Source organism: Quercus robur, chromosome 10, assembly GCF_932294415.1.
Source record: "Quercus robur chromosome 10, dhQueRobu3.1, whole genome shotgun sequence".
Taxonomy (NCBI): Eukaryota; Viridiplantae; Streptophyta; class Magnoliopsida; order Fagales; family Fagaceae; genus Quercus; species Quercus robur.
The window spans coordinates 31,947,524-31,960,993 of NC_065543.1; the positions used below are offsets into that span (position 1 = coordinate 31,947,524).

Consider the following 13,470-nt stretch of genomic DNA (forward strand, 5'->3'; position numbering starts at 1 on the left):
AAATTGGCGTACAAGTGCGAAATAATTTGTCCAGTTACAAAGTAAAAAATTGAAAAAACATTGATGTTGCTACTAGAGATGTGGTTCTTCAAAATGTCACAGTAAATTTACATTGATAACATCTAACCCGTCAAATTCATATAATAATATTTTTATAATACGTATACACTTCATTTTACAGGATCAGTTTGAGCTAGAAGGAGATTCCAACTTGGTAATGAAAACATTAAATACAAAATGTGGAAGATTATTGAGTTCCAACTCCTACAAGTTTCATAAGGCTTATAAAAAGCTCAAGCAATCTCATGGTGCTGACTATGCAAGAAGCCACCCGCAAATGAATGCCACAGAGAAGCAGTGGACTGAACTCATTGATGGGAGATGGACCAATGAAGATTGGCTGGTAAATTATTTATGTGTATATTATTATTATCCAATTTTTACTATATTATGTTGTCAATTGATTAGATTAATACTTAGATGAAGTAAATGTATACTGTTTTATTTATGATCTAATAAATATCTTGAATGTTTTTTATTAGAAAAAATCAAGAAAGAACTCTAAAAATAGGAATAAAACTTCAGGCAAACATAGATGCGGGACAAAGGCATTTGCTGTTAGGGTTGATGAGGAGGTGCGTGTTTTTTCATTTTCTAAAACCTTAGTATATTGCATGTTGTGATTAATTAAGTATATATATCTAACACTTGAATGTTAATTAATCAGACAAATAATAATGATGGTCAAGTTCCTAAATTGGTAAAAATCTTCAAAGATGTTAATTTCAATCCAAATACAAATATGTGGATACACCATGAGGATGAAGTGACATATGTATGTGTATCATTCCATCCCTATCATGTTTGTAAAGCTATAACATATGCAGTATTAATGTTGTGATTGTTTGTTTCTTTCTCTCTTTCAAATGATAGGAACATATTCTCAAAGTGCAAGCGGATCATTGTCAAGATCCTAATGCAATTCCCCTTACACAACAGGAGATCTCAAACTTGGTTTTTAAGAAGAAGTCTGGTATTGTAAAAGGACTTGGCATGAACCTTCCTCTTCTCTAGTAACCACCGCCTCATCTAATTCCTCGATGAAGTATATCCAACGGTTAGAAAATAAGATAATTGAGCTCATAGAGGCAAGAGTTAGGGACCAAGAGGAGCGAGCTAAGGACCAAGAGGCACGAGCTAAGCAAGAAGAGGTCCAAAAGAATATTCTTAACTTTTTGAGGAGCAAGGATTATGATGATGCTCTTACCTATAGGGGTGGTTCAACTTCAAGTTAAAACACTTTTTGGTTAGTACTTTATTTTAGCAATTGACTCACACTACATGATGTGATTACCTTTTTTGATACATTGTTAGAGATGTTTCTTATAACTTAGTTAATGTTTTTACTTTACTATTTTAATGTAGTGTTGTTTTTATATTTGTACAGATTTCTTATTGGTGGCTTTTAGGGGATTTACTTTTGGCATTACTTGAAGACATATGAGGACATCTTCCATTAGTTCTAATTATATTATGCTACCATTTTTGTATTGTTATAAAACATCTTGAGTTATTGTATGTATTGCAAACAATTATTGTATGGAATGAGTTTGAATTGAATACTTGTTTTATTTTTTACTTGTGGAATGTATGGATCTTTTTTTATAAATGTGTTATTCAAATGTGAGGTTTTAATAATGTAATGACAGGTTACAGGTTAATATCAAAGCCATGAAAATAATAAAAAAAGAAAATAAGTTTTAGTGACAGAATTTTTTCGTCACAAATATAGCAACAAAAAATTGTTTTATTGATGAAATATTTCGTCACTAAATGTAACAAAATTTTGTAAGAAATGATTTTAGGGACGAAAATTTTCGTTGCTATATGTGCCTGGATTTTCTTAAAAATAGTTTTAGTGACGAACTTTTTCGTCACTATATGTACCCAAACATAGTTTTAGTGACAAAATTATTTGTCACTAAATATGATTTAATAAACTAAAGTGTTTTTAGTGACAAAATATTTTCGTCACTGAATAGTGTTTTTAGTGAGGAAAACATTTAGTGACAAAACGTTTTCGTTGCTAAAAGTTTTTTTTTTTTTTTTAATTAAATCTGACTTTTAGTGACGAAATTTTTCATCACCAGGACTTTTAGTGACGGGGTTTCAGTGACGAAATGACTTTCGTCACTAAAAGTCCAATTTCGTCACTAAAGGCCCTTAGTGACGAAAAACTGGACTTTTAGTGATGAATATTTTTCGTCACTGAAAATACATTTTGTTGTAGTGCCTGTCTTTGTTTCTAAATCTTATTCACATGGTTAGTCTAGGATTTTATTTGATGTTGATTAACATGCATAGATCTAAGGTTAAATCATTATTTGGAATTGTAGATCTGCAAGAAATTCCGTGCATGAGTATATCTTTTCATATCTCTACAAACATAAATTGGAAATTCTTCTTTAATTTTCATTCATAAAAACATATTTGAAATTTCATGCACAAATCCATATTTTTTTCACATCTATAAAAATCAAATCTGTATTTTCATTGAAAATTTTACTTTTTCATATCTATAAAAAACCAGATCTGTATTTTTATTGAAAAATTCATTCTTACATATCTATTAAAAAAACAAAAAAAACCAAATCTGTATTTTTATTGAAAACTAGCCACAGACCCACACGATGTGTGGGAATATAAATATTATATAATGAGGTGTGTAGGGGCACAATTTTAATGGTCCAATCCTTATTGGTCAAGTCTTGGCCAAAGAAGTCTCACACAATGAATTTCTTGTAGAGTGTGGGTCAAAGAACTTGGTTTCAGTTAGCTTAGACGATTTGTTGCATGGGCTATGGAAATGCAGAAACGAGAACAAAGAAGATGGACGTGAAGAGAAACTTTATTCATGGGCATACATGTGTACAATAAAATTTGCTTTCTGTGTTCTTTCTCTCTTTTTTCTTCCGTCCCCTTCTCTTGGGGGACTCTTACATGTTATATAGGCCCTCTCCTATCATCTAGGCTTTACACTTGTTGATCATCCAAGCCCCTACTTGAGCACCTGTCCCATCAGACACCCTTATTAATTCTTTGTGAGTTGCAGTGGCCAAGGTAGCACTGTTCAGGGGTCTACTCCTCATTAATGCGGCCAGGAGAGTAGTTGTGATGCATTTAATGTGGTGGTGGCAACCTTTGATGAGATATTTCAGGTTCCCTTCTTTTTTACGTGTTTGGAGGATGGACTACAGTGGCTGGGGCGCACCTTTGATCTAGATTTTGCAATGTCTGAGGAGGAATTACTCCTCGAATACGTTTTCTTTGCCCCAGTGGGCCTAAATAAAGATTGCCTGGGCCACGATGTCTCCTCGGACGGGCGTCTTCTCGGATGAGCCCAAGGCCCGACCAGCCTATTATTCTGGGCTAGTCCCCACAATAGCCCCTCAAAACTCCAGTTTTTTATCTCATTCCGAGGAGAAAAGCGGGGTTTTGACATTACAAAGGATGGAATTAAGTAGGCCCTGGTTCGCGCGTGCGGGTAGTCGTTTTTGACGCACTACAATTTATGAGGCACGACCATTTACTCCAGGTAACTTTATGTCCCTCCTATCCAACGGTGAGGTATAGATCTGATGGCCAGGGTTTTTCCTTGAATTTTTTGAGCAGGATTGGTTTTTTCTCTCTCCTTCTTGCTATATAAAGTGCTAGAAAGGCTCAGCTTTTCTTTTTATCTGCATATCAGAACTCCAAAGAACTCCAGAGAACTCTAGTGAACTCCAGCGCCCAGAGATCTACGAACACTTTCGTTCTTTAAACCTCCATAACCGTTTTTGTGAAGCGTCTTTCCCAGGAGAGATTTCCAAGCATCTTACTGAGCGTTTTGTGAAGATACTCGTAAGTTTCGTTCGTTTCGTTGTTTTGAACTTCTCCTCGGATTTTCCTTTTCTCCTCGGTTTTCATTCCTGTCCCTCCAGTTCAACTTAGATGGGTAGATTCAAGGACCTAGTAGACACCCCGGCTGCCATGGAGGCCTTTAGGGCAAAATACCACATCCAGCAGGGGGTGGTTCTGCAGTACTGTCCCCCAAAAGGAGTATTGACAGATAGAGGCGAGGGTGAAGTTGTCATCCCTATGATTGCCTTTATAGAGGGAGGAATGACACTCCTCATGCGTAGGATTACCCGGGATTACGTGTTCAACCATAGGTTGACGCCGCATCAGTGCGCTCCAAACATGTTCAGGATACTAGGCTGCGTAGATGTCCTGAATGAGCGAATGGGTCTAGGCCTTTCCTGACATGATGTGGTTCATCTGTACGAGTGCCACTACATCGAAAAGGGGGGGTATTATCTTAAGTCCCGATCCGAGGTCGTTAGGTTGATCTCCTGTCTCCCCATATCCAATAAGACTATGCGGAGGATTTCCTCATTGCCTCAGGAGAGTGGAGCGATGGTATTCATTGTCCAACTCGGGCAGGAATCCCAGGTGCGGTGCCTTTAGGGCCAATCATTTTAGGGAAAGGGTTTAGCTCTTTGGATTCATTCTTCTCACTTTCTTTAGAATCAAAAAATTTTATGAACTAACCTTATTCTTCTTCTCTGATATTTGCAGATAAAGCTCACGTTGCTCCTCGGCTGAGCCACGTAAACGTTCCGGCCTTAAACTACCTTCTAAGGTCAGAAATCTACGTTACCGCGGATGGGCAGCTACGTGCGGCTCATCTGGTTTTGGGCTACCAACCTCTAACCCGCTCTTTCCAAGCCATTGGCCACGCCATAAGAGCTGGTAGTCCAAGATTGATGTGTCCAAGCCTAAGTTCCTAGCCCGACAAGACCTCAGACCAGTCGTGCTACCTGGTGTTCGAGATCCTCCACCAGCTGCTCAATTGCCTTCACCAGACAACCTCGAAGTTGCTGCACAAGCCGAGGAAGAGACTGAGTCTTCTCGTCTTTCTCTGGAGGAGGAGATAGACGAGTTTTATTTTGAAGAAGAAATTCCTAAAGCTCCTTTGATTGAGCTTTCGGATCCTGAGGGAGAGCAGGATCGAAATTCCGTGGTCGGCGCCCCCCATAATAATAGCCTGCTCGGAAGACTCCTCAGAAGAAGAGGTAGATAACATGGCCTCCGGCAAAGGAAAAAGTCTTCGCGAACTAATGGCCTCCCGTGGCAAAGGCCAATCATCGAAGACGCCTGCTCAGCCACAGACCCAGGTCCTTCCTCTAGTCGCTCCTCAGGTCCCTTCTGACCTCGGCCTGAGGGCTAATCCGGACCTTAAGAAGAAAAGGCCGATGGAAACTCCTGAGGAAGGAGAGGTGGCTCCTCGCCCGGGTAAGCAACAAAGAACCACCCGGGAACAAAGTAATAAGAGGGCTCCCTCGGTGGAATGCCGAGACGAAGAAAACGAGCTGAAGTGCGTGTTCCCCCACGCATTTGGAGCCCAAAGTTGGAGCTAGATGGGGTTGCTATCCCTTACACTGCATCGGTCCGAGAATACAACAGGGGCCAAGCAGGGTACATAGCTGAGGCTTTGGAGCAGCCAGTGCTCCTCCCTCGGGATATGGAGGCCTACAGACGGTTCTCTCAGCCTGAGCTCTTTCTATCCCTTAAGAGGGACCTTGCAATGGTAAGTCATTCTTCTACCCTTTCATTAAATCACTAGACATGGTTGCATTCTAAGATAATTTTTGTTTTGTTGGCAGATCACTCAGCAGGTGTTTGTGGCTGAGGAGTTTTGTCGCAGCAACCACAGCTTAGTTGAAGCTGAGGCCCAGTCTTGGACAGAGGTGGAGAAAACCGTGGGGTCCCTCAAGCAAGAGAACTTTGAACTTGCGGAGAAGTTCAAAGAGGCGGAGAAAAAGCGCCGAAGTGCTGAGGCCGGCTTGAAGAACGCTGAAACCCAAGCGGAGGACCAGCGCCAACAATTGTACGTGACCGAGACCAGCCTGGCCATTGAAAAACAAACAGTGCTAGATCTCAAAACTGTGCTACAAAAAGTTGAGGAGGAGGTACAGCGGGCTAAAGAAGAGGCTCAGCTGATTCGGGAGGCTGCCGATGCTGAGAAGAAAGCTACTTATCAGCTTGGGGCTGAAGAAACTGAAGCCAGGCTCTCCGAGGAGATTCCGGAGATGTGCAGGGATTACTGCAGCATCTTATGGGCTCATGCCCTTGATGCTGCGGGAATTCTTGCAGACTCGGCAATGAGATTTCTTGAGAAGGTCTTCTACCCGCAGGAGATCCGAGAGAATCTCGATGGCACCCCAGCAGCTTCTGAGCAGGTGTTGGCTATTCCTGATGCGATCCCTTTGCCTGATAAAGCCAAGGATCCTGCCAAGGACTCCATCTCCGAGGTTCCTCCTCATGTGCTGAGTAGTGGTACACTCATGGTCGCTCCAGAAGCTTATAAACCATGAGTGGGAGGGTCACTTAGGCGATGTGGGACTCGGGTGAGCCTAGGTGTCAATCACTTCATGGCAAAAATCCTTAGCTCCCACCCCTTCGTGACAAAACCGTGAGGGACTGGCTCCCCAAAGCGGACAAAAACTGCTTAATGCGGGAAGTGTTCCCCCAAGGTGTAATATATAAAAAATAACCATTACTTCAAGTATTGTCATTAAAAAAAAAAAAAAAAGATTTCTACAAGTATTTTTTTATCTTTTTATCTCTACAAATATATCATTTTATTATTATTTTATGTTTGATTAATATTTTTTTAAGATGAACCATATGCTTCTAACTTCTATTGTAGTGTATTATATTTACTTAATATACTACTAAACTTTATAAGTTTCAAATTTATTATTCAAATTTCTCATCTCTTAAGGAATAAGGAAATTATCATAATAATCAAAAATCATTACAAAATTACAATGTTATCTTAGCCAAAATTAAAATGAAACTAAAGGAATAAATAATAGGCTTCATTCAAATTCAAATTCAAACAATTGGTAGGAATATTCAAATTCCTGTTTCCAAAAAAACTAAGTATTAACCCAAACTAAAATTCAACCAAAGCTATAAAAGGGAAAGAGAAGACTTTCTGATGGATATTAAAAAAAAAAAAAAAAAACTATCAACCTTAATTAGAGTTATAAGAAAGAACGAAAATTCACCGAAAGAAAGTATAGAGAGAGAGAGAGAGAGAGAGAGAGAGAGAGAGTACTCATAGTTTTGTGTGAAAAAAATATGGATTGAATGGGAAAACGATATCAAATTTATACAAAATAAAATGGGTAAAAGAAGAGTTAAAATATATAATAAAAAAAAAAAAAAAAAGGAAATATAACGGTAAAGTAGTGGGAAGATAAAATGGCAAAAAAGAAAGGGAAATGTTGGAAGAAGTGTAACAGTAGGTGTGTGAACTAATAGGAAGAGTTTTTTTTTTTTTTTTTTTTTTTGGGGGGGGGAAAACAAGGGGAAGAAAATTTAAAATAGAGAAAAGAAAATATAAAAAATAAATGAATGACGTGGCTGTTGATGTGGCTCAATAGAAGCGTAGAAACAATAAATGCTACACTTCAGCTTTTAGTAATATATAGATTTTATTCTTTCATATCTATAAAAAACCATATTAGTATTTTCATTGAAAATTTTATTTTTTTCATATTTATAAAAAAACCTGATCTGTATTTTCATTGAAAAATTCATTCTTTCATGTCATATAAAACCAAATCTATATTTTTTCATAAAAAAATTCATTCTTTCATGACATATAAATCAGATCTGTATTTTTATTCTAAAATTCATAACTTTCATCATAAAGATCAGATCTTAATTTTTTTAATCATGATCCACATTAATTTTGTGTCATTATGGTATTAACACCTTCATGGATGATGAACTTCAAAGTGGAAAGAAAATTTCCACAAAACTTCTTGAAGCTATTGAAAGTTCAAAGATTTCGATAATTGTCTTCTCTAAAAACTATACAACTTTCACTTGGTGCTTGAATGAACTTGTCAAAATTCTTGAAGCTATTGAAAGTTCAAAGATTTTGATAATTGTCTTCTCTAAAAACTATGCAACTTCCACTTGGTGCTTGAATGAACTTGTCAAAATTCTTGAGTGTAAGAAGAATGGCCAAATATTGCTTCCAGTTTTTTACAAGGTGGATCCATCAGAAGTACGTAGCCAAAGTGGAAAGTTTGGAGAAGCGCTAGAAAAACATGAACAATTCAAGGATAATATTAACAAGGTGCAAAGATGGAAGGCAGCTCTAAATGAAGCTGGCAATCTATCTGGTTGGCATTACAAAAATGAGTATGTATCTAATTGCTACTTTGTTATCACCACAAAATTTTACCGTTAAAAAACAACTCCTAGAAGCTTTTTTTTTTTTTAATGAACCAACTCCCAAAAGCTATATTGTTTGTTTGTTTGTGTATTTTTTTTTAATTTAATTATTAAAAAAATTATATTTTGATCATATCTTTCATTACTAAGCTAGTTAAGCTACAATGGTCAATGATAGAAAGAGAAGAATATATGATCCTTATTCTTATCAATTAATTAAAAGCTTCTCTCATGTAAATTTTCAAAAATTTCCCTGAGTTTCTTAATAAATTCATTAAGAGCATTCACATCCAGATTTGTAAAAATATACCTATTTTACACTTTAAAACACTACTTTATCTATTTTGCCTACTCATTTAACAATACACTCAACATCTTAGTTCTTATTTTCTCATACAACCTAATAAAATAATTAAAATAAATATATAAGAGAGAAAAAGAGAGAGAGAGAGAGAGAGAGAGAGAGAGAGAGAGAGTAAATAAGGAGAGAGGAGACAGAAGTGAATAAAAAATTATATAGCCATACTTTAGTAGTTGGTATATTTACCAACTCACTGTAGCATGGATGTAAAAAAATTTAGATATACACACTCGGATAAAGGGGGTTTTTATTTTATTATATATATATATATATATATATATATATATATTCTGAGGATGTAAAATAACAATTTGGGGGTTTTACACCCCCCAATGCTAATGCTCGATATTCAAGTTTGTTTTCTTTTCCAAAGAAGATTTTCCATGTGTCAATGTGCTAAAAGCCTAATATTGATTTCTTAGTTGAACCCAAAAAAAAAAAAACAGTATTCATATTGAGAGTTTAGATCTTTGTAATACATGCCATTTTAATTAATTAACAAAATTTCAGATGTAATTCACAAGCTAAACATTTTGAATATATTCAATTTAGGATCATATTTCTATTTTCTAACCTTTTTTTTTTTTTTATGTTTTATGATTGGCAGCGGCCCTCAATTTAGGTTTATCCAAGAAATTTTTGAAAAGATCTTAAGTGCTAAATTAAATTGTACACAAGTATTTGTTGTTAAATACACAGTTGGAATAGACTCTCGCATAGCAAAAATAAGTTGGCGTTTAGATATTGAGTCAAATGATGTTCGCATGTTAGTGATCCATGGTCTTCCTGGAATAGGTAAGACAACAATTGCAAAGCTATTTTTAACTTAATTGCTTATCGTTTTGAAGGTAGTAGCTTTCTAGAGGATGTTAGAGAAAACTCAAAAACAAATGATGGCGTACTCCAACTACAAGAGGCTCTTTATTCTAAGATCTTAGGGGGTAGAAATTTGAAAGTGCATGGTGTGTCTAAAAGAATCAATGTGATCATGGAAAAGCTTCACCACAAAAGAATTCTTTTAATTCTTGATGATGTGGAGAAATTAGTCCAAGTAGAAAATTTGCTTGGAAATTGTTGGTTTGCTTCTGGAAGTAGAATAATTATCACAACAAGAGAGGAAAAGTTGCTATCTACTCTTTGAGAAGATTGTCCTTTAACTTACTATAGCTATAAGGTTAAGGAATTAGATGAACATGAGTCTTGTGAACTCTTCTATCATCATGCATTCAAAATAAACAAGCCCACAGAAGATTATTTTGAGCTCATAGATCAATTTATACGTTAGCTAAAGGACTTCCATTAGTTCTAAAAGTAACAGGTGCTGATTTATATGAGAGAAATTTACATTGTTGGAAAAGTACATTAGATAAGTACCAAAGAATTCCTAATCAATATATTCAAGAAATACTCAAAATAAGTTATGATGGATTGGACCAAACTCAACAAGATATTTTCCTTGATATTGCATGCTTCCTCAAAGGATTCTACAAGAATGTTGTTGTAGATATATTACAAAGTGGAAGTTTTTATGACCCATATTATGATATTAAAAAACTTATTGATAAATCTCTCATGGTTGTTGCTAAAGATAACAAATTATCGATGCATAACTTAATACAACAAATGGGTTTGGAAATTGCTCGACAAGAATCAAAAGTGTCAAAGAGACAAAGAAGGATATTGTGTTATGTGGATGCTCCTATAGTACTAAATGGAGATAAGGTATAAGTCCTCTTGATCTACCTGTCCCCTTTTCTCACAATGCATATGTAGTTAATTTTTTTCTCATTTTGTTGGATTTTATCATTTAATGTTGAAGAAAATACTAGTTTATCATCATTGATTTTGCTTAAAATTTAATAATTATAAATTCTATTGTGCAATGTAAATCACGTGGTTCTTTTTCCAATTAGGGATTGGATGAAATTCAAGGTATGGCATTGTGCTTACCACAACCAAGAAATGTGCAATTGAATCTTGGAAAGATGCAAAGTCTCCAATATTTGAAAATTCATAATGTAATTTGTGAAGAAATTAAGTCTCTTCCCAATGAGTTAAGGTTACTTGATTGGATTGAGTTTCCTTTATCTTCCTTGCCATCCACCTTTGAACCTAAAAAACTTGTTGCACTCAACATGAAATGGAGCCACATCAAATTGGACAAGCATTTTGAGGTATGATCATTGATATTTTTAAATTCTTATTAGGCTTTAGTTAACAAGTAACCTTTTGGAACAAGTTGCTGTACACTTTTTTTTGTTGCTAAAACCAAAGCATGCATTTAATATTATACTAAATATTATTTCTATATATTTTTCAATAAATAAGATCATATTGTGCACAAATAAAATGTACACAGAACCATTATGAATTTATGGATGCAAATTAATGAACTATTGACAAATCTATTTACTTTTTAAAAATGAATAGTGTTGTGGATACTACAAGTTTTACTATATTGAGCGTACAATTTAATGTGTCACCAATCATAAAGAGACAATTCAAATATTTATTTATGAGATTTTGAAGCCCACTAACCACATTTATTGTAACTTCATTTTGTAAACTTTATGTAATAAAACTTGTAGTACATTTAACATTTTTCCTTTAAAAAATGTGTACTATAATTTTATGTTGTTAGCCTTATCATTTTAAATTTTTTTTTTTTTTCCTTTTACTAATAAATTTCAAAAAAATCCTTTTTCTACAGAGGCGTCGGTTCGAAACATTGAAATATATGGATTTCTCATATTATAAAAATATTACAAAAGTGCCTGACTTATCAATAATTGCCCCAAACATAAAGAGTTTGAGCCTTTATGAATGCAGAAATTTAGTTGAGGTTCATCAATCTGTTGGACTTCTTGAAGAGCTTGAATACTTGAGTCTCTTTGATTGCCAAAATCTTAGAATTTTACCAACAAACCTCAAGTTGAAATCTCTCAAAAGGTTTTATCTATTTTGCTGTGAAAGTCTTGAGGACGGGACGAAAAGATTAGCATTGCCTTCATCAATAGGAAATCTCATTGACCTTCGTATGTTACACGTAAGTTTTAAAAACGTGAAAGATGTTCCAAGTAGCATCTCGAATTTACAAAATCTTAAGGAGCTCTATATTTTTGATTGTGAAGATTCTCCAAAAGCCATGGATACTTCTAGTTGCTTCCCCAAATTAGAACGTTTTGGTTTCTATTACAGCAGCATTACTACCCTCCCTAAAATTGCTAACAGATATCCGAAATTGAAGATGCTTGTCGTTCACAATTGCTGGAACCTTCGGGAAATTCCAAGGCTTCCACCATGTATACAAGTTGTATTTGCAATAGGGTGCTATTCGTTGGATTCAAAATCCAGAAGTAGATTATTGAATCAGTTCTCTCTCAAAGTTATAGAAAGAATCAAGTTTTGTTGACTTTCCTAACTATAATATAATATATTACTAAATTGGAAAAACTGAAGTTTCTTAATTTTGTTAATTGCAAGCAATTTGGAGAAAGTGTAGGGCTTCCACAAAATTTCTTCTGTTCAAGGGGAATACTACATCAAGATTCTGATTCTGAAACAAATTTTGAATTAGAATCAGAAATTGCATTTGAAACGGGCTCTGCATCTGAAGCAAACTTTGATCCTGAAATAGACAATGAATCTGTGTCAGAATTTAAACCACTGAAGCTACATCTAAAATGGACTCAACATCTGAACTTGATGATGATGGTGATGATATATATAACAAATATGAATATAACCTTGCACTTCCAGGAACTAAGATTCCAGGGTGGTTTAACCATCAAAATGATGGAAGTTCCATATCATTCTCGATTGGTCGGAAACCTCCAACATTTGCTTTCTGTGTTGCTATAAAGACAGAACAGAAGGTTTGTGTGCCATATGAAATTGGGACTTGTATTTGTTCCATCTACATTTACATCAATGGTCTTAAAAGAAGGATTTTGTCTATGAAATTATTATTAGATCAATCATCATTTATTTGGTTCCACTATAGAAGAGATAGCTCTTTGGAAGACATAATTCTAGAGGATTGGAATGACATTAAGATTCTATGTGAATGTTCAAATTATGATCCTAAAATAGGAAAAGTTACAATAGAAAGGTGCGGAGTCCATGTATCATGCATTTGTCCTCCCTGCAACTCCACAGTAGATTCTATGGAAGATTCTTGATTCAACTACAAAGAAACATGCCAGGGTACTATTATTACATTTAGGATTATACTCCTCTAAATTAAATGTGTTAGGTTCTACATGTATAGGATTACTGGCAAACATGTGAACATAAACTTCTCTAGAAATAGATCATAGTGTCTATAAGTTGGATTAAATAATGCTCAAGATTTTGCAAGTCAGAGTACAAGAACAAGGAAGTTGTAGATTCAAGAAATCAAAATATGACAGTTTCGATCGATCGAAACTATTTTTCGACTTATTGAAACACGATGTGCAGATTTTAATTTCAGCCCACTAAGCACATCAAGTGATTTAAGGTTTCAGTCCAGTTTCACTAAGTATATAAAGAAAACTCTAATTCATGTAGGAAAGAATTTACTATTTAATTTTTGTAATTTATTAATTTTGGTATTTTTATGTAATTTTGTTATTTTAGGTTTAGGGTATTTATTTCCTTATTTTTAGGTGCTTTTAATACTTTTTAGGTTAAATTTGGTTCCTATTTTGGTTATGTATTATACTATATATATATATATATTAAAAAAAATCGAAACTTCTGAAACTCTCACAATTTTCCATGTTAACACAATATTTAAATAAAATTATCATTTTTATTTAAATAAAATTATT

General features: G+C 34.9%; 1 protein-coding gene across 1 annotated transcript; it reads left to right on the plus strand.

Annotated features, from left to right (window-relative positions):
• The first annotated feature begins 7,831 nt into the window (after nt 1-7,831).
• Nucleotides 7,832-9,797, plus strand: LOC126704067 (disease resistance protein RPV1-like). The gene is made up of 3 exons (XM_050403104.1): nt 7,832-8,243; nt 9,356-9,451; nt 9,505-9,797. The coding sequence occupies exons 1-3, from the start codon at nt 7,832-7,834 to the stop codon at nt 9,795-9,797; spliced, it is 801 nt and encodes a 266-aa protein (XP_050259061.1).
• Nucleotides 9,798-13,470: the final 3,673 nt, after the last annotated feature.